The sequence below is a fragment of the Myotis myotis genome, unplaced genomic scaffold (genome assembly GCF_014108235.1).
Source record: "Myotis myotis isolate mMyoMyo1 unplaced genomic scaffold, mMyoMyo1.p scaffold_m19_p_10, whole genome shotgun sequence".
Classification (NCBI taxonomy): Eukaryota; Metazoa; Chordata; class Mammalia; order Chiroptera; family Vespertilionidae; genus Myotis; species Myotis myotis.
Window position 1 is genome coordinate 43,374,984 of NW_023416314.1, and position 25,523 is coordinate 43,400,506.

Below are 25,523 nucleotides of genomic sequence, written 5' to 3' on the forward strand. Positions count from 1 at the left end.
GTGTATGGGATGATTCTCCAACCAACTGAGCCACACCACCAGGCTAGGTCTTATTTTCACAAAAGTCTATCCTTCAGAGTCATGCTTCTTGATTCACTTATTCATGAATTTATCATTCAAAGCATTTATTGATTCCCTTTACTATACCTCACACAGTTGTGGAGAATAGAAAAAACCAGTCCCTTACCCTCTTGTTATTCACATCTGTGCACCTGCATACTGGGTCAGAAACAATGCCTACATTGATAAAGGATATAGTGGTCCATCTCCTTCCATAGCGGCTTTTACCCTTTCATTTTGTGTGTGAGATTATATACGTTCATATATATAAGTACATGTAGGTAAATATGTAGCTTCAGAGCTTATGAGTGTGCATCCTCTCTTCACCTCGTTTTCCTTATTTTCACCTTTTCTCCATACTATTTTGGTATAAGCATCCATTCTTTTGCTATTTGTACAATCTAACCATATGTTACTTACCTTGGTCTTTAAATATCTAAGAAAACTTCCTTGCATTTTCTTGGGGCCTGTCATTTATTATGCTGAGTAGAAGGTATTTATATATATAACCCCATTCCCCCTGGGATAGTAATTAATAGTATCTTAAAGATACAGTTCCAGAGGACTGTCATTATTTAACCTATCTGGAAGCTCTCAGGAAATCCCCTCTCACAGGATTGTTAACATAAAAACATTCAAACTTGTAAAGAATTTTTGTGAGTTTATTTGAGCCAAACTATCAACAATTGCCGGGAAGCAGAATCACAACATATTGGGATAATGCTCTAGAGAATGGCAGTTCTTCACCTTGTTTTATATATACATTGTAATCAAAGAAGGAGACATAAGTGGGTTACATGAAGTCCATTGGTGATAGATTAGGGAGGCGGGAGAAAGCAAAACATGGAAACCTCTGGGATTGGATAAAAAGTGAAAAGATGGACACCTGCTTCTTTTACTTAGGCAGGTGCAGGATAGTTCACAGTCAACAATTAACAAGATTACAATAACAATGAAGGAATTTATGGTCCTGGTCCTGGCGCCCAGGTGCATTTGGTTGTGCCCTGAGGAGTTCAGAAAAAGGGAAGTTACAAGTCATCAAGGCATTTCACAAGGATGTTATCTTAGATGCAAAAAGACAATAGGCTCACTTAAGGTAAAGATTGACCTTTACCAGGAAAGATACTGGCCTAGGACATGACTACCCACTACCATCCTTTGTGGTTACTTTAGGTCTTGCAGACCTTCCCTGAGCTAGTCAGGTTAGCATATGGCCTTTCTTTTGTCCACTGGGTGCATCTTTATTTGACCTGACTCAAACTCACTCACTGTGAATGACCTTTTCCCTGGGCTATTAGTCAAAACAATCAATAGAAATTGTTTAACATTGTAGCTGCTTGAAGCTAACAAGAGACTGACCAAAAAAACTTAAAAGGCGAAATTGAGGAATGAATTGGCCACACAGAGTTTTTCCAAGCTCTGAAATATTACTAAACTAGAAAGCCACACACATGTAAATGACTATGCATGGTTCCAGTGAAGTTCTGAGAAATCCTTAATTTGTCACCTCTGGCTAACCTGAGGCAATAATATTAAAATACAGAATGTGGCTCATTCTGCCAGAAAATATATGGCCAATGAAAAAAGTCATTTCACGTGCACAGTGGGGTTTGCTGTTATGTTGCAGATTGTATATTTTTAAATTTATTTTTTATTGTTTGACAACATTACAAATGACCCTCATTTCCCTCCCTTTGCCCCCTCCACCCTGCCCTCGCCCCACCCCAGGCTTTCACCACACTGTTGTCTGTGTCCATAGGATATGCATATAAGTTCTTTTACCATATTTTAGTAAGAAAACTATAGAAAAAAACTAAGAATATAAATCAAAAGTTCTCAACAAAATACTAGCAAACCAAATCCAACAGCATGTCAAAAAAGATTATGCACCATGACCAAGTGTGATTTAGCCCAGGAACACAGGTTTGTTCAAGATAAGAGAATCAATGGATGCATTATACAACATTAATAAAATGCAGGAAAAAACAAATGATCCTCTCAATTGGTGCAAAAAAATTTGACAAAATCTTGAGCTAGCCAGTTCCTCAGTGGTTAGAGCACCTGCCCAAGGATTGAAGAGTCTCGGGTTTGATTCTGGTCAAGGGCACATACCTCAGTTGCAGGCTCAATCTGGGCTCCAGGTCAGGGTGCCTGTAGGAGGCAACCAATCCATGTGTTTCTCTTGTCGTGAATGACCCAGGAGAAGGGACAGCCAGCACCAGAGGAATCGGGAAAGTAAAATCTTTGTTATGCAGCACTGCTAGTTCAGGGGACTTTGATCCAAAGCCTGCACTGACAATGTGGGAAGGTTTTGATATATAGCTCTTCGTGTGGCGGGCCTCTTAGGGTGGGCTTTGCAGCTCTGCCCAAGTCAGTTAGAATGAGGAAGTAAGATTACTGTTTAACTAGATACTGAACTCGGTTGTAAGCTCCAAAAGTTGCCCCCTTATTTTCCTTTTCACTCTCACATCAATGTTTCTCTCCCTCCCTTCCATCCACTCTAAAAATCAATGGAAAAAAATATCCTCAGGTGAGGATTAATAAAAAAAAAATTATAAAGAATACACAAAAAGCTATTAGAGCTAATAAAAATATTCAACAAAATTACACAATACAAGATCAACATACAGAAATTAGTTGTATTGCTATATGCCAGCAATAACCAATCTGAAAAAGAAAATTGAGAAAACAATTTTATTTACAACAGCATCAAAAATAATAAAAAAAATAATAAGATATTTGGGAATAAAGTTAACCAAGGAAGTGCAAGGTTTGTACACTAAAAGCTACAAAACATGGCTGAAGGAAATTTTAAAAGGCCTAAATCAATGGAAAATCATCCTGTATTCATGGATTAGAAGATTCAATGCTGTTGACAACTCTTCCTAAAGTGATCTATATACTCAATGCAATCCTTATCGTAATTCCAATGTCCTTTTCTGCAGAAAAGTGAAAGCTGATTCTAAAATTCATATGGAATATCAAGGGGCCCTGGATAACAAAACAACCTTGAAAATGAAAAATAAAGTTGGAGCACCAGCACTTCCTTATTTCAAAGCTTATTACAAAGCTACAGCATTCAGAAAGAAAGTATACTGGTGAAGCAATAGGCTTTCAGTGAATGGAATAGGATTGTGACTTGAAAAATAAATCCATGCGCTTATGGTCAATTGATTTTTGACAAGGGTGCCATGACCTTTCAATGGGGAAAATAATAGTATCCTCAAAATGGTGCTAGGGCACCTGTGTATCCACATAAAAAGAATAATGTTGGCCCTAGCTGGTTTAGCTCAGTGGATAGAGCATTGGCCTGCAGACCAGAGTCCCAGGTTTGATTCTGCTCAAGGGCATGTACCTTGGTTGCAGGCTTCTTCCTGGCCCAGGCTCTGATAGGTGGCGTGTGCAGGAGGTAACCAATCAGTACGTCTCACATTGATGTTTCTCTGTCTTTCCCTCTCTCTTCCACTCTCCCTAAAAATCAATGGGTGAGGATTAATAACAACAACAAAGAATAATGTTGGACACGTAACTCATACCATTTACAAAAAGTAACTCAAAATGGATCAAAGACCTAAATATAATAACTGAAAAAATAAAACTCTTAGAATAAAACATAGGGGTAAGTCTTCATGAGCTCAAATTTGGCAATGATTTCTTATATTGGACAACAAAAGCAAAGCAATAAAAGAAACATACATAAATTGAACTTCATCAGAATTAAAGACTTTTGTGAATCAAATGACACTATCAAGAGAGTGTTAAGACAAAGATTGGGAGATAATTTGAAAATTATACATCTGATAATAGCCACCAGAATAAAGAAATCTTATAGTTTAACAAAGACAAACAACTCAATCAACAAAAATGGGCAAAGAATTGAATAGACAGGTCTTTAAAGATGTACAAAAAGTCATCATGCCCATAAATGCTTAACATCATTTTATTAGAGAAATATAAATTAAAAATTCATTTAGAAACCATTTGGCACCTATTAAGATAGCTTTAAAAACCACTGTTGGATAGAATGTCGAAAAATGGGGCCCTCGTATATTGCTGATGGAAATGTATATTGATGTAGTCACTGTGGGGAAAAAAACACTTCTTCAAAAAAAATAAGCATAGAATTACCACATGATTCAAAAATTCCACTTCTTGGTGTATATATCTAAAAGAATTGAAAATAGATGTTCAAACAAATCTTTTATAAAAATGTTCACAGCAGCACTATTGACAATAGCCAAACTATGGAAACAACCCAAATGTCCACCAACTGACATAAAACAAAAATGATTTATCCTTATAATAGAATATTGATTGGCCATAAAAAGACAATGAAGTGCTGACATATGCTACAACAAAGATACAACTTAAAAACATTCTGCTAAGTGAAAGAAGCTAAGCAAAAAAGGCCACATGTATGTGATTCCATTTATATGAAATATCCAGAAAAAAATCATTGGCTAAAATCAGATTAGGGGTTTCCAGGGCCTGGAGAGAGAAAAGAATGAGAAGTGACTGCTTATGTGTTTAGTATTTCCGTTTGGAGTGATGACAATATTATGAAACTAGATAGTGGTGATAATTGTACAATATTGTGAATGTACTAAATGTCACTGAATTGTAAATTTTAAAATGGTTAAAATAGTAAATTCTATGTTATGTATATTTTAACCACAATAAAAAGAAGTTGCTGGTTGTATAAATGACCAACAGAGCCCAAAGGGTTAGTCCAAGCAATCCATAGACTAAAAGAAAGATAAGGAAGAAGAAAGGAGAGAAAAAGATAAAATGTACCTGTTCTAACATTATGTGAAATAACTAGAAATTGACTAAGTAGCAGGCAGCAAGGTTCACTGAGATTTCCCTAGAGCCCTTCAGCAGGTGCAATGGCCAAAGGGAATTTCTATTCATTTCATTTTAATTTCAATGCTTGAGACTCTAGTGCCTGGAGACTTCATTACAAATTCTCCCTCAATATATACACACAAAGACATTTTGTTAACATCTCTTAGGGTGTGTTGAGGTTCTATTCTAAAACATATATATGTAAGATTTTCAAGAACCAAATTTACAGCTGCTACATGACTCCCTAAGACAGAAACAAGAAACTTGGTAAGTACTTGTGATCAGTGAGTCTATGCGATGTTTGCTTAAGATTGGAATTTGGATTCACAGAAATTTTGTTAAGACCTAGAGCAGTGGTTCTCAACCTTCCTAACGCTGCGACCCTTTAATACAGTTCCTCATGTTGTGGTGACCCCCCACTTTCATTGTTACAAATTGAACATAATTAAAACATAGTGATTAATCACAAAAATATGTAATTATATATGTGTTTTCCTATGGTCTTAGGCGACCCCTGTGAAAGGGTCGTTCGACCCCCAAAGGGGTCGCGGCCCACAGGTTGAGAACCGCTGACCTAGAGTATGCCCTACCTAGCCTGTTTTGCTCAGTGGATAAAGCGTCGCACTCCAGACCAAAGGATCCCAGGTTCAATTCCAGTCAAGGCCACATACCTTGGTTATGGGCTTTTCCCCAGCAGGGCTCATGCAGATGTGTTTCTCTCACATGTATGTTTCTCTCTCTCTTTCACTCTCCCTTAAAAAAAATCAATGGAAAAATATCCTCAGGTGAGGATTAACCAAAAAAATAAATAAATAAGCAAACAAAAAAGACCTAGAGTACCAGGTGCCACAGAACAGTAGTCTGGAGGGCAGCAGCAAGAAGACTAAGATGGGAAGCTGGAGAAAAAAAATACCTGCTGGGCACCTACAATATTTCATATGTATAATCTCATTTATCCCCCCTATAAGAATGTGAGGTAGATAGTACTGTGCTTATTTCTAGATGAAACTGAAACACAGAACATGATATAACTTAGCTAAAATGTCACAAGGCCAGTAAGAAGAGTCAAGACTCCATTGCATGCTACAATGCCAGTAATATGAAATACTGTATGCTTTTGATTCTTTTTCCTATACATGCTACTGCCTACTCACTTGATAGTGAGTGAGACACAAATTTGGATTAAAAAGCCATAGTAGGCAAATAAAGATAGAATAATGAGTCTTTACTCCCTTATACTTTGCACATATAAAAAAGGATACAATATGGTGATCAGATGTTGGTCTCTCTCCATGCTTCGTATGTCAAAAGGATTAATCTGAATTCAAAAACTTGATTATTAGGAGACCTGAATTTGTGACTGAAGCCATCCATGGCTCAAGATGAGGCATTTGGTTAAAAGCATAGTTACAGCAATAGTAAAAAGTCCATTTGGAACTAAATGAGTAGATGTGCAGTGAAGAAATTGGCATTGCCCAGAGAGTAGCCTTTTGGCCTTTCCTATTGGCTTTTAGGTAATATTGCCTATTTTAAATCCTTGTATTCTTCCCTTCCCTTATTTTTCTTTCTCCCTCCTTTCACTACTTCCACTAACAAGTTTGCTAAGACAGGTCCTAATCAGTGTCATAAAGACTAATTTCAAACTAATTTCAAATTTTGTTGGGGGGAGTGTTATTATTTTATGTTTTAGTAAATGACATAGTTTAATAAGATTATGATTCTGCTGCTTATTTGTTTTGTAACCAATGGGGAATCAATTAGCATCAAAATCTTTCTCTTTTATATACCAGATACCAAGAAGAATTTGTGCAGTAGAATCCTGGAAAGAAGTAAATGAGATAATATATGGAAATAACAGTAAAAAAGATGTCTGAAAAATAGTAGGTACATAATTAATTATATCTATTGTTATTATTGTGGTGGTTGTTATTATTACTATCAATTTTATATCTCCTATAGTATTTATTTCTTGAGGAAGAGGAGAGTTAATGTATTTAATCTGAACCCATAATTTTAAAAGAGCCATATGTTAGCTTATCCGGTGCAGATGAGGAGCTATCCTGGGATTATTTATGGAGAACTGAAAAAAGGAAAAAATAATCAAAGGCCTGTAAAAAAGAAGGCTCTCTTACCCTTTGAGACAGCATGGATGGATGTGGAGAATATTGTGCTAAGCGAAATAAGTCAGTCAGAGAAAGACAAGTATCACATGATTTCACTTACATGTGGAATCTAAGGAACAAAATAAATTGACTAACAAGATAGCACCACAGACATGGAAGCATGAAACAGAATGACAGATCTCAGAGGGAAGGCAGGAAGGAGGGTGGGAAGAGACTAACCAAAGAATTTATAAGCATATATGCATAGCCCATGGGCACAGGCAATAGACAGGCGAAGGCCTGGAAGGGGGAGATGGGTGGAGGGAGGCAAAGAGGGGGAAATGGGGGACACCTGTAATACTCTTAACAATAAAATAAATTTTAAAATAATTATATAGCTCATAGGTGTACAATTCTATAACATATCATCTGTATATTGTATTGTGTGTTCACCACCCCAAATCAAGTGTCCTTCCATCACTATTTATCTCCCATTAACCCTCTTCTTCCTCCCCCACCCAACCTGTCCTCCTATAATCACCATACTGTTATCAGTTTCTATGGGTTGTTGCTGTTTTTACTTAATCCCTTTTATCAATGAGCCTCCAATCCCCTCTCCCTTCTGACAGCTGTCAGTCTGTTCTCTGTTATCAATGAGTCTGGGGTTTTTTTGTTTGTTAGTTTATTTTTGTTGCTTAGAGTACACATATAAATAAAATCATATGGTACTTACCTTTCTCTGACTGGCTTATTTCACTTAGCATAATGTTCTCCAGGTCCATCTATGCTGTCACAAATGTAAGATTTCCTTATTTTCTATGGCTGAGTAGTATTCTATTGTGTAAATGTACCACAGCTTTTTTTTTTTTTTTTAGCTTTTTATTAAAATTATTAAGGTGAAATTTTATTTTTTATTTTTGTAGATCTCCATTAACAGTGGGTGAATTGTCCAATAGGAACCAGCAACTGGTTTGTTTGTTTTTTAAATCATGTCACCATCAGCCTGCAGAAGAATATCTTCTCCCAATGTCACTGAGTCGCACCCTTCTTCATTCCTGTTGCTGGGGATTCCAGGGTTGGAAATGGCACAAATCTGGCTTGGCTTTCCATTCTGTGTAGTGTATCTGATTGCTCTTGTTGGAAATATCATTATTCTTTTTGTTATCTGGACTGATCATAGCCTTCACCAACCCATGTTCTACTTTCTGGCCATGCAATCAGTGATTGACCTGAGTCTCTCTACTGCTACCATCCCCAAGATCCTGGGTATCTTTTGGTTCAGCCTGCAGGAGCTGTGCTTTGGGTGCTGTGTTGCTCAAGTCTTTTTTATTCACTTTTTTTACAGTCATGGAGAGCATTGTACTTCTTGCCATGGGTTTTGATCGCTATGTGGCTATTTGCAACCCCCTCAGATACAGCATGATCTTCACCAACAGAGTCATTGGTGTGATTGCTGTGGTTGTGGTTCTGAGAAGCTTATGCATCATTGTTCCCATTATTTTTCTCCTTCTGAGGCTGCCTTACTGTGGACATAGAATCATTCCTCACCTATTGTGAGCACATGGGAGTGGCACTTCTGGCTTGTGCCAGTATTAGTGCCAATGTCTACTACGGTCTTGGGAATATTTCTATCTTGTTTCTGGATGTGCTTCTGATCATCATCTCCTATGCAAGGATCCTATACACTGTCTTCCACCTCCTTTCCCAGGATGCCTGATTAAAGGCTTTAAATACTTGCAGCTCCCATATCTGTGTCATCTTAGCCTTCTTTGGTCCAGCTCTCTTCTCCTTCCTCACTCACCGCTTTGGTCATAGTATTCCACAGTATATCATTATCCTTCTAGCTAATCTCTATGTAGTCATCCCTCTTGCCCTCAACCCAGTCATTTATGGGATCAGAACCAAGCAGATCCAGAATTGGATACAGAGTATTTTTGTTAAAAAAAAAAATAACAAATGAGATGTAACTGATTCCAGTTATGGAAGTATAAAGTCTGAGAAGACTGAAATTTGTAAAAAAAAAAAAAATTAATAAATAAATTTCTTTCACCAAAATTAACTGTGATATATATATATATAATTGGCTATAATTGTTGGAAGCATGTGTGCCCAAATGTTTACTAGCAATTAAATTCTTTATTGACTCTGGCATAGAATATGTCATATAAGAGTAAACTTCAAGAAGAACTTTAATTCTCTGAAGGGAGAACTAACAGTTTCTGTTAAAACTATATAGTTTTCTAGATCTCTTTAAAAAGATTAGTAATAAGATTTATTTCATACAGATATTCAACTAAAGATCATATGGCCAATGAAAAATGCAAAAAGTTTCTACAAATAATAAAGTACTGCCTGAAAAGAAATATATACTTTTTACTGAAGTGTATGCAAGTCAAAGATGGGGATTAGGCTAGTTTTGTTTTGTGTGTGTGTGTGTGTGTGTGTGTGTGTGTGTGTGTGTGTGTGTGTGTGTGTTTCCTTTCTATGCTCTCAAGTTTCTGATTCTGTGAAGCTCTTCATAAATGACCGTCATTTCATGCACTCTCGTTCTTGAACTGGTGGGTTTAATAGTGCAGTACCAGTGATGGCCCTTTTTTCTTGGCGTTTAAAAATGCTTGTGGAATAAGTAATGAAAATTATATGTGAAGTTAAATTGATGATTAGAAAAACTTGTGAACATATTAGTTTTTGTTTTGTTTTGTTAATCCTCACCCAAGGATATTTTTCCATTGACTTTTAGGGAGAGTGGAAGAGAGAGGGAAAGACAGAGAGAAACATCAATGTGAGAGAAACACATCCATTGGTTGCCTCCTGCATAAGCCCTGACCAAGGAACAGTCTAGAGAGGAGCCTGCAACCGAGGTACATACCCTTGACCTGAAGCTCTTTCTATTGAGCCAAAATGGCTAAGCCTGAACATGTTAGTTTTTATTGTTTTTCCAGCCCATGTCCCCCCACAGAAACAAATATTTGGCAGCCATCCATGGACAAAAAAATGCCTTTGTGGGAGCTTTGGGATCCAGGTAAGAGGTTGTAAAACCCAGGTAGAGCCCATGACTGAGAAAGGCTGCTTTGAGAAGGCAAGCCAATGTCAGATCAGCGGATGGTGTCCTACCTACATACTGAAGCAGTCTTGTCCCCTGTGAACTCGGCTCCAGTCCCATTGTATGAGGTCCTGTCACTAGCTGCTTCTGCCAAGGAACCCAGGAGGTGCCTTGCCCATTTGTGTCTCTAATAAACATGCACACCAACCTCAGATCTGACTGTGATCCCTAAAGCAGTCCTATGACCTGATTCTAGTCCCAATCTACCACAGACCAGGGGCAGCTCTGCCCACATAGAGACCACCCCAGTGACTCAGTGGGAACATGCTCAGCGACTCCGGGAAAGCCACAACTATAAGCAACCTTGTTAACAAGCCTGCCAACTGTGGTCCTGACTGCAAACCAGAAGACAGTCTTAAGACTTGGTTCCAACTCTATTCAACCATGATTTTACAGGTAGTCCCATCAGTCCAGGGACCTAGCGGGAAAAGGACTCTACCTGCCAATGCCAGGTTAAAAACTGAAGGGGTGGGGGCTGGGAGTACCTGTTCCTTCAAATGCACATACCAACTCAAAGCTACAAAGAATCAGACAAACATGACACCAACAAAGGTAACTAATAAAGTTCCAATGACTGGTCCTAAACAAGGGGAGATCCATAAACTATTTGACAAGGAATTCAAAATAATCATCTTAAAGAAACTTAATACACTACAAGAAAAAACAGACAATGAAATGCAATCAGAAAAACAACATATGAACAAAATGAGAGGTCTAACAAAGGAATGGATATAAAAATAAGCCAAACAGAAATCCTGGAGCTTAAAAATATAATGACTAACCACAAAAATGCAATAAAGATAAAGAAAATGTGGCCTATATATGCAATTAAATATGATTCTTTAGAAAGAAAACCATGCTATTGCAACATGAGGACGTTATGCTAAGTGAAATGTCAGTTACGTAAAGACTAATACTGCATAATCTCTCCCATAGAGACCAAACTGATGGCTGCCAGAGGAGAGGAGAATTGGGGCTGGGTGAAAAAAGATGAAGGGATTTAAGAAGCACAAATTGGCAGTCATGAAATAGTAATGGAGATGGAAAGTACAGCATAGGGCATATAGTCAATAATATTGTAATAGCTTTGTATGGTGCTAGGTGAGTACTACACTTACTAGGGTATTACTTCATAAATTACAAAATGTCTAGTCACTATGCTGTATATTCAAAGCTAATATTACTAAACTGAAAAGTTGTTCATGTGGAAAGTAACACAATAATTAATAAAATAATAATACAAGAATAAACTTTTGTGTACTCACAACTGTAAACCTACTTTTGCCAACAGTTTATAACATCCAAAATCAGCTGTAAGTTAAATTTTTTTAATTTAAAAAATCATATTGCATAATTAAGGTTTTATATAGAAACTTAAAAAAAAAAAGCTAAACACACAGTAACAGAGTAGAATGGTGGTTACCAAAAGCTATGGAATGGGGGGAAGGGAAGATAAATAAAAAATAAAAAGTAGAGTGGCAGTTGCCAGGGACTAAGGGGAGGGAGTTATGGGGAGTTTAATGGGTATAGAGTTTAGTTTTTATAAAATAAAAAAGTTTTTCACTGGCTGGTGTGCTCACTGATTAGAGCATCAAACCTCAGACTGAAGGGTTGAGGTTTCAATTCCTAGTCAAAGGCACATACCTGGTTGCAGGTTTGATACCTGGCCCTGGTTGGGGTGAGTGCAGGAGGCAGCCAATCAATGTGTCTTTCTCACACTGATGTTTCTCTCTCTCCTCTTTCTCTCTTCCCCTCTCCCTTTCACTCTATTTAAAAATCAATGGAAAAAATATCCTCAGGTGAGGATTAACAAAGAACAACAACAGCAGCAAAAAAAAAGTTCTGAAAGTGGATGGTGGTTATGGTTGTACAACAATATGAATATACTTAATACTACTGAACTATACACTTAAAAATGGTTAAGATAGTAAATTGTATGTTATGTGTACTCTACCAAAATAAAAACTTGCGAAAAACGGGAAAGACAGAAACACTAAACTGAAGGGGGAAATGTGCATGTTATATTAGCAGTACACACTGATATGAAAACACAAGAGACATAAAGATCAGATCTAGCTGATTCATACAGAACACCATCATGGAGGACATGGTAACTGAGGCAGAGTTGAATGAAAGTGGAAATGAGCAATGGTTATTTCAGAAGTAGAATGTATGATCATCAAAGGCAGGGTAATGTTTTAAAGAGTCATGAAGTAGAATTAAAATTTAAAAGGGTTTTTTATTGTTAACACTATTACAGATGTCCCCCAATTCCCCCTTTACCCACCTCCAAGACTTTGACAACAATAGTGTTTGTACTTTACTATATAAAGCCTATTGTATGCAACAGAGAAATGGAGATCATAGGAAGGGATTTTAACAGATTACATAGTGTCAGAATTGGTTTTCAAAGAAAAATGTTGATACAGTGGAGATGATGTATACCATGAGAGAGTGATCAGAAACTAGGGAATAAGCTTCTCATTAATCAAAAAGAGAACAATGAAATGAGAATACATCAGATGGAGCCAGAATTTCTTTGGGGATAGACAGCATTATCTTCTCTCTCATAACAACTCAAAATTGTCTGAATTTAGAAGATAAAAAATAAAAACTAGAAAAGGAAATGAAGAGGATAAAGATGTACAAATTTCCAGTTATAAAATAAATCATAGGGATGTAATCACAGCATAAGGAATATTGTCAATACTATTGTAATAATTATGTACAGTGACAGATGATTACTAGACTTATGGTGATTGCTTCATAAGGTATATAAATGTTGACTATGTTGTACACATGAAACTAATATAATATTGTATGTCAATTATAATTAAAAATAATTTTTAATAAAACTGACTGTCTAATGTATTCAATTGTACATCAGTCTTTTTCTATCTATACTCAGGAAAGCCATGATCTATGGCATGTCCTGGTACTAACAGGTCTCCTCCATCATTACCCAGGAAGGGAGACTCAAAGAAAACTCTAGATCTTGAGCTCTACCTGGATTCTGTTTTCTCATGAGAATGTGGAGTTTTCTTCACCTTCCTCCAAACGATCTAAAACCCAGGAAAGCCCTACTCCAAAGACTCTATCTATTTATCATTAGCTATAGGTTGGAAGGAGAATCTAGCTGGGTTGGAAGAAAGCTGATGCTGTTACCTACATGTATGGACACTGTCAACAAACAGAGTTGCTACCACAGAGTCTAATGTGTCTATTTCGGGATCTTCTTCATCTTTTGATAGTTGTAAGAATGCTCAACTGCATCATGATTTGCTTATTTACATTAAACAATGCAGAAGAGTTGCTAATGACAGTTACCCAAGAAGTCACACTTTGAAGTTTATGGTATAAACTTAATATTTTCATGCCTTCTGAAGAGGGTAGAATCAGTATCATCCTCCATACAGATCCCTTTCCCTTCAGGATATTGCTCTAACAGCTCATGAGACCTCCCTTCCCCTGAGCTACAAAGCTATATCTGGTATGGTGACGTTTTCTGCAGATGCAGCAGGGAGGAACAAATTGTTAGATGAACTTAATGGCCCATGGGCCCATGTTTATGTCTGAAGGCTACAGGGATTCTGGGTCGTGCCTAGACTTAGGGATATCCCCACTTGTCTATAAAGACTTTCTCCATGTGACAGGACAAACGTGGGACCTGGAGGCTTGCAGGGGCTCCAGTCACCATGTTTAAGCACCTGGGCTTATGTTGAGATATTGCTCAAAGTGAGGACTGGAAGAGGAAATAATAGAAAGGTAAGGATGCATGGGCAGGGGAGATGAGATGCTGCAGAGAAGAGTCAGTGGGGGAAAGAGCTAGTAGCTAAAGGAAAAATAATAACTTCAATGAATTCACTGTGGGTGGCCACTAACTGGGAAAAATCTCTAACTATTATCAATTGAGCTTTTGAAATGAACCTTGGGACTGAGCTCTTTGTGAAGGTGCATATCTAGAAAAAGATAAACTATTACCTTGCCCTCCAGGAATGATCCTTGAGCTTATTGACCCCACTTCCTGCCATTGTTTGTGGCACACAGCTACAGCAGCAAGAAAACAAACATTCTAACCCAAACAGTGAGAGGGTGGATGTCCTGTTGAATTTGAACCCCACTGTCAGAGTAGAGTACCCTTGGCCACTGCCCTGGAAATTCTCTTTAGCTAATAAAATGGCATGTGTTGAGAAATAGCCACCTTAAAGAAGAGGATGACTCTGGACTGTATGTCTCTTGATGTTATCATCCTGTTTCCTCAGACTCTCCAAGTAAATTTCTACAAGCCCTCTGATTTATCAGCCTGGTTCCTCCCCTAAATACTGGAAAGCACATTGACAATTTTCTCTCCAGCTTCTTTGAATACCAGAAATGCTCTTTTTCTTCCTGTGTGGAATAGAGGATTTTAACTCCCTTGCCTGGGCATTTCTACTGTACAATAACTACCTGGCAAAGGTATATGCAACCACATACATAATAAAACTTCTCTCTCTCTCTCTCTCTCCTCTCTCTCTCCTTCTCTATCTCCTCCCCTCTGATTTACACACACACTCACACACGTATACACTCACATAAACACACACTTATACAAATACTGATTCTATTCAACAGCTAATTTCTAAAAAAAATTGGACATCATATCTTCATATGGCAGTTTGAGGGATGTTAAAATGAATATCACCTGGTTCTTTGCCCCCAATCGCAACATTTCTGTTAGTAGACAATAAGTAAATATATAAATGAAGTCATGTCATGTTAGATGCTTCAGAGTTGTACAAAATCCTAGAGACACACAAAATTATAATAATTTTCTTTATTACGGGAATTGAGGAAGATTCACAAAATTGTAATTTCAGTGTCACTTAAACTTGCTAGATATTTGATCTATTCATACCCAAATATAGGCATAATTTCAGGACATAGGTATGATTATATGTTAATTATTGGTGTTATAGGTTGTAAGAAAGATGGACATGATTTAATTGATAAACCAAGGGTAATTTATTGGAAGAACATCAGGGAATCACAGAATAAACAGAAGTCTGGAAATATGGGATTAAAAGCCAAGCCATTCCATAAGATTAGGAAGCATCAAAAATAGTAACCTCTTTTATGTTGTATGAATACATCATATCCATGAGGTAAATCCCTACTTTATATTATGTCAAAACACAAACAATGGTATAAGTCAATTGTTCTCATTTTAACTTAGGACTCATTTTTTAAATATATTTTTTATTGTTGATAGTATTATAGCTATCTCCCATTCCCCTCTCTCCCCCCATAGACTTAGGAGTTTTTAACACACACTGTCTTTGAGAACCACTGTGTATAGTACTTTCCAAAAAGTAACCAAATGGACACTTTTAAAAAGGAATGAAAGGAAATGTAAGTATACCCTACTTTTTGAAATATTCACAATTCCTTCAATATCTCAGATATTAGAAAAAATAAAGCCATGGACATATTACCTATAATGTATATTGAGAAAATTGATCAACTATACTCTGGGGGAAAAAAGAGAATCTCTAATGTTTGTAAATTAATTGCTTCTACCATTCTTTCCAGCATACTGGTTAGAGGCCTTTTCATCTTTCTAGGATCTTGATAAGAAATTATCTTAAAGAAGTGAGATCCTACTCCATAACAGAAATTCAATGACACTTGCTAAGAGAATGTCTTCTTTCAATGATACCCAGCTCCATCCCCCCTTCTTTCTCCTGCTAGGAATATCAGGACTAGAAACTGTGCATATATGGATTGCTTTCCCATTCTTTATTGTGTACCTGATCGCCTTAGTGGGGAACATCACCATTCTCTTTGTGATCAAGACTGAACATAGTCTCCACCAGCCCATGTTCTACTTTCTGGCCATGTTGTCTATGATTGACCTGGGTCTGTCCACATCTACCATCCCCAAAATGCTGGGCATCTTCTGGTTCAACCTCCAAGAAATCAGCTTTGGTAGTTGCCTAGCTCAGATGTTCTTTATCCACATGTTTACAGGCATGGAGACAGTTCTACTGGTGGCCATGGCTTATGACCGCTTTGTTGCCATCTGCAACCCTCTCCAGTACACAATGATCCTCACCAATAAAACAATCAGCATCCTAGTCTCTGTTGTTGTTGGAAGAAATTTTCTCCTTGTGACTCCATTTGTGTTTCTCATTCTGAGGCTGCCCTTCTGTGGACATTACATCATCCCTCACACATACTGTGAGCACATGGGTCTTCCCAGGCTGGCCTGTGCACCCATCAAGATCAACATTATCATTGGGTAATGGTGATTTCTAATATCATTGTAGATGTGATCCTGATTGCCTCTTCTTATGTGCTTATCCTTCAAGCTGTTTTCCGCCTTCCCTCTAAGGAAGCTCAACTAAAGGCTCTTAATACCTGTGGTTCACATGTCTGTGTCATGCTGTGCTTTTACACACCAGCATTTTTTTCTTTTATGACACACCGCTTTGGTCAAAACATTCCACATTATATCCACATTCTTTTGGCTAATGTATACGTGGTTGTCCCACCTGCTCTTAACCCGGTCATTTATGGAATCAGGACCAAGCAAATTCGAGAGCGGGTTGTAAAGATATTTATACAGAAATAATATTTGTAAAGATTGGGGAAATATATCCACATACTACTTATTGTTAATCTGAGCATTGTATTAAATTTTCTATTATATTGGATTGTAGTGTCCAGATTTTTCATTTTTATTGAAAGTGGTTTGGGATTGACAGATAGAGCAAAGCTACTTTTGCTGCCCACTCTGCTCACCCACCCTCATGTAACTGCACGAATGGAAAAGGAAGATATTCAAGAGGCAGCAGTGTTTGGGGAAGAGAATGGCTGGTGGAAAAGGGTGTGAACTCTTCCCATTTCTCCATATGGCTTTTCTCTAAATCAGTTTAGAGCCTGAGAAACACTGCCCTAATGAATAAATAGAATTTGGAAATGCTAGAAGTAAGATGATTTATATTGTTCTGAAAGCTATTGTAAGTAATTACAGTTTTATTGTAGCAGAATTGAAATGTCCAGAAATGATCTATTTTGACAATAAAAAAATATAAAGAGATGGTTTATGAGACTAAACAGAAAAGGAAAAATGCCTGAACACTAGAAAGAATCTTTACGTACAGTGATTGAACAACAATCAAATATATAATTATTTTTACCCATTAATCTGTTTTCATTAATAAATTATTATATATCACATAGATCCATGAATTTTGTAATACATTTTTTTAGTCAAATGGTCAGTGACCTCACAAAAATATTGGTCCCAGGCCTAATATACAGTGGTAGTGGAGTGGGAAAAGACATGTAATGAATATAGAGCCACAGTTGTCTAATAATTATTCACCTTACTGTCTCTCTTTTTGTTCATAGAGTTCCCTTAGAAGAGATTTAAATTCCTTTTTATCCTGTTAGACAGTTATCTAAAATAATACGTATTTTTTAAAAATCATGTGGACAAATACACTTTGAAATCAAAACTAGCATGTTTTCCTTGGGGATTAAAATTTTTTAAAAGATGGAATAAAATAGTCATGTAATTGCCATCCATGTTCTATGTTTGTATTCCTAGATACTCTCACACAATTTTAGAGTATTCTCTCCCTAGGGCCTAAAGTAGGATAAAGGGGGGAAAAACTCGTATGCCAGGAGTATTTTTATATGTTTTATAAGATTTATGGGTATTGAGGAAAATATTGAGCTTTCTAAAGCTTTAACTGATAATGAAATTTAAAAACTTGATACAAAAATGTATAGCCAGATATATCAGATTTTGTAGAGAATCCTATATAATAAAAGGCTAATATGCAAATCGACCAAGCTGCAAAATGACTGGTCGCTATGACATGCACTGACCACCAGGGGGGAGACGCTCAACACAGGAGCTTCCCCCTGGTGGTCAGTGCACTCCCACAGGAGAAACACCACACAACCAGAAGCTGGCTGAGTGCAGAAGCCAGCTGGCAAGTGCAGCGGTGGTGTCGGAAGCCTCTCCTGCCTCTGTGGTAGTTCTAAGGATGTCCAACTGGGCCTAAGCCAGTATGTCTGGGCCTAAGCCATCAGTCAGACATCCCCTGAGGGCTCCCACTGCAAGAGGGCACAGGCTGGGCTGAGGGGATTCCCCCCGCCCCCCAGTTCATGAATTTCCTGCACCAGGCCTCTAGTATTATAAATAATTAAGAAGAGGCATTAACGTTTTTTCTTTAAATTCCTTTATTACAAAACAAATCAAGGCTCCCTGGAGAGAAGATGGTTATTAACTTTGGAGTTATATACATAAAGATATATATGTAAAATATCTTGAAAACTTAAGTTAGCCTTCCTGATAACTCACATGAGATCTTCTGTTATTTGTTCAAGAATGTAGATGATTTGACCATTACAAAAAAATGCTAAAATGACAAGCACTTGTATTGATTTAGCTTATATTCATTGAGCCTAATTAGTGTGTTATCTAACTCATGGGAGAAGCTTAGTAAATGTAGGTTGGGTCAAGGAATATTTGCTTGTCATATGAGCATTACTGACATCTAGTGGTAAAATTAAATACATTCTTAAACGAATTGTTTATATGAGCAATCTAGTGAACTAAAAAGTAACTAGAGTTTTTCTATTGAAAATCCACACCAAAAAAACACATCTGTTTCATATAAGTAATAAAGGTGATATCAATTTTAATAATAGTTTGGATCTGTTTTTAAATGCTGCTATTTTAGTTAAATGCATTTTCTCACTTAATGGGGGGGGGGGGGGCATGTGAAATGTGTATGGTCATTTTCATTAGCCTTTTGAATCTATAGGAGTAACATAAGCCTCAGAGAAGTTAAGATATGTGTTCAACATCGCTCAGCTATTACCACAGGGAAGATATTTGTTTATTATTTAATTTATAATAAACAGTTGCTGGGTACTTTCTAGGCATTATCCTATTATATCACTAAAAACAATCCTATTCTATCTAATAAAGAGGTAATATGCAAATTGACTGTCACTCCAACACACAAGATGGCCACCTCCATGTGAACACAAGATGGCCAGCAGGGGAGGGCAGTTGGGAGGGACCAGGCCTGCAAAAGAGGACAGTTGGGGGTGACCAGGCCTGCAGGGGAGGACAGTTAGGGGTGACCAGGCTGGCAGTGGAGGGCAGTTGGGGGCAATGGGGCAGGCAGGGGAGCAGTTAGGTGTCGATCAGGCTGGCAGGGGAGTGGTTAGGGGGTAATCAGGCTGGCAGGCAGGTGAGCAGTCCTGGATTGGAGAGGGTGCAGGCTGGGCTGAGGGACACGCACACACACACACACACACACACACACTCACACACACACACCCATGCACAAATTTCATGCACCGGGGCTCTAGTAAGTCAATGTAATTTTTCTCATTTTGCCTGTAAGAAAATCAAGGCTTCAAATGGCAAATTAAATTGGCCAAGGTCACAGAACAAATAAGTGGACAAAAAAGTCATGTTCTTAGTATGTATGATAAGCTGGTTTTCCTTTGTGTAATTATATTTATCTTCATGTTTTTATTAATATTATACATAATATTCAAAGCACTATATTCTCACAACAAATTATCTAATGCAATTCTTAAAACAGGGATAGCTCAGGATTTGGAAACTTACATTAGAATTGTGGCTCTGCCATTTACTGAGTGTACATATATTTCTGAGGAGATAGTGGGGTTTTTCTATGGTGCTCTTGCCCTGTGTTCACTGCCTGCCTTTCATAAGTAGCTATTCAGGTGGTACCTTAGTGAGGTTTAAAGTATCGGCCATTATGCCTCTGACTGACTAGACTCCTGGGACTTATTTGGGGAGGATACTTGCTGCATGATGCAAATTCCAAATCATCTATAACCAGAAGGTATCTCTGACCAGAATCATAGAGCTTGATCCTCAGGGATATGGAAATTTTCTGCCCAGGGACACAACCCACTGTGTGGAGATCCTTCCCAAGGGACTAGAGTTCAGTATAACTCCTTGGCCCTGGCTATTGAGAATGCAGTCACATTCAGGTTGCAGTCTGTGGCATCCGATTGCAGTTCTTCGCAAATGATTTCTCCGATGCTGGGCAGAGGTAAGTGAGTCAGCTCCTGGTTGTGCTGAAGGAGGGTTCACAGTGAAAGTAACTAAAGTGATTTGTGTGAGTGATGGAGCTCCTGTGAATCGGCCAGAGTATTTAGATAGAGCCATCTCCAAGCAATGTAGCCAAAGAGAAAGGAGTTATGTTGACAATAACTAGATTTATCACCGCATGTCATTTGCTAACACAGAAGCCCACAGTAAAACACAATAAACAGCTATCAACAAACCCAGGAACATGCATGGAGATACAGATATATGAATAAAGAATGTTGTTTGCAAACACGAAGGGAAATACCAATGCTAACTCTTATTAGCTAGCACAAATGAGGCCTTTTCTTCCCTGCTTACTTCTATTTTGTCACCTCAGAAGAGAACTTCTCACACTGGGCACAGTCATCCCAGTAGGAGGAAGTTCCAGTATGTTTAGAAATGGGACATAGAGGGTTGAGAGATGGGAAGACTGAGCACCTGGAAAAAGAGCTTATCCATTTTTGCTACAAAGAATAGAAACCAGTCCCTAGTAGAAGATCAGTTTACCTCAAGAATTGAGTGTCTGAAAGGAAAGAGAGAGGTTCAGAAAGGGAGAGGAAGAGAGAACCTCAGAGATTTATGGTAAAGGTAAACTTAGAAAATATACATGGAAGAGTTTATTAAACATTAAAAAATGACTAAACCAAGAAAAGGTAAAGATGACTTCATCAACCATGGCCATAGTAATGATAGTGGTGGTCACAGAGGCAGTGACCTAGGTAGACAATACATTTTGCCAAGGACAACAAGCTTATTGACCAGAAGAATTCTGAATTTGTAGTATATTTAGAATACCAAAGCGCCTTTTTAAACATTTCCCTGTGAGGACTATTAAAAAATGAAAGAATTACTATGTGTGAGACCAAGAAGCAAAATACTAGCATACTCTATAAATATTTGTCATATATATTAAAGATTAAGAACTAGAAACTTCTATAATATAACAGATGAGGGCAGAGAGTGGTAGTGGTGGTAAGTTTGTAGATGATCGTAAATATAGAAGGAATAAAATGCAAGTAATTGGAAGCAATAACAAAATAAATATAAAAAATCGAGACATGTTAATAACCTCCACCCTCCCTGCCCACCCCAAGTGCCACCACAAGTAATTAACAGAGGACTTCTCAAACTATGTATAAGTCCTCACTCTCCCTCCCTACTTCTGCACAGAGCCCCCTGGTAAAGGCCAACTTAGAAAATATACATGGAAGAATTGGTTGTTGTCCAGCCAGCATGATTCAGTGGTTGAGTGTCAACCTATAAACCAAGAGGTCACAGTTTGATTCCCAGTCAGGGGAATGCCCCAGTTGGGGGCTCGAACCTCAGTGTGGGGCATGCAGGAGACAGCTGATCAATGATTCCTTCTTATCACTGATGTTTCTATCTCTCTCTTCCTCTCGCTTCCTCTCTGAAATCAGTTAAAAAGTATATTTTAAAAAGAAGAAAATATACATGGACAAGCTTATTAAACATAAAAAAGCTTAGGGTGTGAATCACTACTACTCAACCACATTTTATTAATGGGATTATACAGGCTGGGGAAAAGGTAAGTCTACAGTTGTTCAAATGGAAAATAATACAATAATTCATAAATAATAATACAAGAATAAACTGTTCTGCATACTCACAACAGTAAACCTACTGTTGCCCCACTTTGTATTGATCAGTCACATGTTTTCCAAAGGAAAAGCACTGAGGTCCATTGGTGAAGAGGAAATAATTATAGAAAAAGTTATATACAATATTATAAACATCTTAATTAACACATTACATGTGAAGGGGAAGAAAAATAGGTTTGGTAGCTATTTCTGAAAACTAATGCTATTAAACACAGAAAGTTGACCTGCTCCAAGCAGTCACTAACAACATGATACAAGATAACATTGTCTTCAACCTGGGCACCAGTGATAACCTAACTGATCTGATTACAAATGCACTTGCTGCCTTTAATAATTTTTGACAGTGCAGCCAGAGTGATATTTTTGAAATGCAAATTTGATCATGCTACACTGTAGCTTAAAATCCCTGTTTCTTCCCATTGTTTCTAGGATGAAGACAAAACTCATTAAAATCAACCACATGGACCATTGCACAGTCTCTGCATCCTCTGTTCCTATGAACTAGAAATATTTTCTCTGCTCAATTCCCTCTTCCACTTCTTAGTGAATTCTCATCCATCAGTTATCAGTTTAGTTAACACTTCCTCAGGAAAGCATACCCCAGGAACTAAGACTTTGAAGTTCTAGGAGAAATTGCTGTTTTGCTGTAATTATATAATAGTCTCCTAACATGTCTAAATGTTTTAATTCAATTCCTTAACTCAGATCCAAACACCAACTATCCAGTCCTTCACTTTTACTGGGTTCTCTCCCACAGAGATTTTTTTTAATTTTTCATACTTTGAAAGAATATGTCATTGCCTTGAACCACTAGACCAGCTGAGTCATTATCTCTACCTCAATTCCAGTCCAGTGATATTTTACACACACGTGCACACACACACACCATCATATTTATGCTTAACTTCCTGATTAACAGATATGATTGACAACAGATATTTGTGAATTTAATGCAATACACAGGTTTTTCCTTAGAGACTGAAGGGAAGAAAGACATGAGAAGTGCAGAGTTGTATTTGAATATTTTCTGCATGGTTTTCTACGTAGGTGAAGCAAATACTTTGAGGTGAGAGTGTCTTTTTAACTGTGGCCCCTATTCCCTCTCTAGGTCTCCTCTGCTGTATTATGGAATTAAAGAATGGCTTTTCTGTTTCTCCAGAAAATAGGCATCATTCTATAAAGGAGGTTAGGTTTTCTCACTGGAAGACAGAAAACTCCTGCAAGAAATGTGTCTATAACCAATTTGCACCGATATGCTGCATACCAACAATACCCAGTTCCACCCTCCTTCCTTCCTTCTGATGGGCATTCCAGGGCTGGAAGATGTGCACATCTGGATTGGCTTCCCCTTCTTTGCAGTGTATCTAATAGCCCTCCTGGGGAACATCACTATCCTCTTTGTGATCCAGACTGAACGCAGCCTCCACCAACCCATGTTTTACTTCTTGGCCATGTTGGCCTTCACTGATCTTGGCTTGTCCACAGCCACCATCCCCAAAATGCTGGGTATTTTCTGGTTCAACCTCAGGGACATGGTATTTGGTGCTTGCATCACACAAATGTACATTATCCATATATGCACTGGCCTGGAGTCCGTGGTGCTGACGGTCATGGCCATAGATCGCTATATTGCCATCTGCTACCCACTCAGATATAGCTTAATCCTCACCAATAAGGTGATAGCCATCCTAGGCCTATTCATCATAGTCAGGACTTTGGTGTTTGTGACTCCATTCATATTTCTCATTCTGAGATTGCCATTCTGTGGTGTGCGCATTATCCCTCACACCTATTGTGAACACATGGGCTTAGCAAAATTGGCTTGTGCCAGTATTAGGGTCAATGTTATCTATGGCTTGATTGCTTTCTCAGTGGGATACATTGACCTTTCTGTAATTGGATTTTCCTATGTTCAAATCCTCCGAGCAGTCTTCCATCTCCCATCCTGGGATGCCCGGCACAAGGCTCTCAGCACATGTGGCTCCCATGTCTGTGTCATGTTAGCGTTCTACCTGCCAGCCCTTTTCTCCTTCACGACACATCGTTTTGGTCATAACATCCCTCATTACATCCATATACTTCTGGCCAATCTGTACGTAATTATTCCTCCTGCTCTCAACCCTATAATCTATGGGGTTAGAACAAAACAGATAAGAGAGCGTGTGCTAAGGATGTTTAACCCTAAAAGTTATTGACACTGCCCTGGCCAGTGTGTCTAAGTGGTTAGAGTGTCGGCCCATGCAAGGAAGGGTCTCAGGTTTGATTCCTGGTCAAGGGCACGTACTTGGGTTTCAGCTTTGCTTCCTGCCTCTGGTATGAGCAGGTGCCAGAGGCAACCAGTTGATGTGTCTCTCTCAAATCAACGTTTCTCCATTGAAAAGGTTTTTTTTAGAGACAGTGAAGGGGAGGGAGGAGGGGTGGAAAGACAAAGAGAAACATGAATGTCAGAAAGACATATCGACTAGTTGCCTACCTTTTGCACCCCAACTGGAGCTGGGGATCGAGCTTGCAACCGAGGTACATGCCACTTTCTGAAAAGCAATGGGGGGGAAAATCCTCAGGGAGGATTAACAAAAAAAGAAAAAAGAAATAATAAGTTATTGACATTGAGTCCCACAAGGATCTTCCACAATAGTTCATGAAAACAATCATGAGATCAAAACAGATGAAAATACTTTTATTACACTCCTCTGGCATTCCCACACAAGCCAATCACATTACATTTTCTCCATTCCTCATAATATGTACACCCCTTTGCAAGGCATAGCTAAAATATTCCTAAACAATCTCACTACTTTGCCACAGAAAGGTACAAAAATTACCTCACATCTAAACCCATTGGTAGTACAAAACTTCTAAAGGGAGAAAAGGGTTTCCAAAAAGTCATGCCTTGAAATAACTGCTTTGAATAATTTCTCTTCACACAGAGATGCTCTTCATTCACATGTCAGAAGCTGAAATTCATGCCTTAAAAATGATGTGCAATTTTGTGAAAACCCAGCAGAATACAATGGTAAAGAAATTAACCAGGAGTCATAAGACCCAGATTTAAATTCATGCTTTACCCTTGACTAAAACCTGAGAATTTCACTTAGAGCTCTTTGAGCTCCAGTATCCTTGCCAATAAAATGCTATAAAGCAATATTAACTTGTCACTGTGAACTCAAAAAAAAAATGTTGTGAAAAATTTTGCACCTTGCAAACATTAAAAGATTTGGAAATAAACAAATGTATTTCTAGTGTGGTGGCTAGTTCTAGCACATCTAGATTTAGTTTACCAAATCCAACCCTAGTGCAGTCACTGGTACGAAGTAAGGTCTCCAGCTCCAGCTTATCCCAGTGCTTGGGGCTCTTCATAGACTTGCAGCCCTTACCTTGGTCAGAGGGTCTTTCAGTCAGGAGACTATAAAGCCTGAAGAGTTAAGACAGCTCTACCTTGGCTTGAGGACTCAGTAGAACCCCATTCCCTTGTTAGGGTGAGTTTTAGGACAGACTGAAAGAGAGGGTGGCTACTCAGATTGCATAAAGTCATTCTCATTAGAGTATGGAAGCTAGATCAGATTTGATTTGGGGAGGGGGGTTTATTCTAGAAACTGAAAAATAAGAAATTGTCTTCTAATTGGTTGACACTCAAGGTAGGATGAGCAAGCAAGGAATATGCA

The 25,523-nt window shown here is 38.1% G+C and overlaps 2 protein-coding genes and 1 pseudogene across 2 annotated transcripts; all 3 read left to right on the plus strand.

Annotated features, from left to right (window-relative positions):
• Positions 1-1,951: 1,951 nt before the first annotated feature.
• On the plus strand, positions 1,952-8,967 carry LOC118664442 (annotated as a pseudogene).
• Positions 8,968-15,779: 6,812 nt separating this feature from the next.
• On the plus strand, positions 15,780-16,720 carry LOC118663209 (olfactory receptor 52E4-like). The gene is given in 2 exon segments (XM_036322659.1): positions 15,780-16,386; positions 16,389-16,720. Coding segments are annotated over 2 exon segments (933 nt in total). The 5' UTR covers positions 15,780-15,785.
• A 6,388-nt stretch (positions 16,721-23,108) lies between these two features.
• Positions 23,109-24,056, plus strand: LOC118663219 (olfactory receptor 52E5). The gene has a single exon (XM_036322668.1). The coding sequence runs from the start codon at positions 23,115-23,117 to the stop codon at positions 24,054-24,056; it is 942 nt and encodes a 313-aa protein (XP_036178561.1). The 5' UTR covers positions 23,109-23,114.
• Positions 24,057-25,523: the final 1,467 nt, after the last annotated feature.

What these genes read in the sequence shown, in the direction of transcription:
- LOC118663219 (XM_036322668.1), top strand. Translation starts at nt 23,115, where the DNA reads ATGCTGCATACCAACAATACCCAGTTCCACCCTCCTTCCTTCCTTCTG.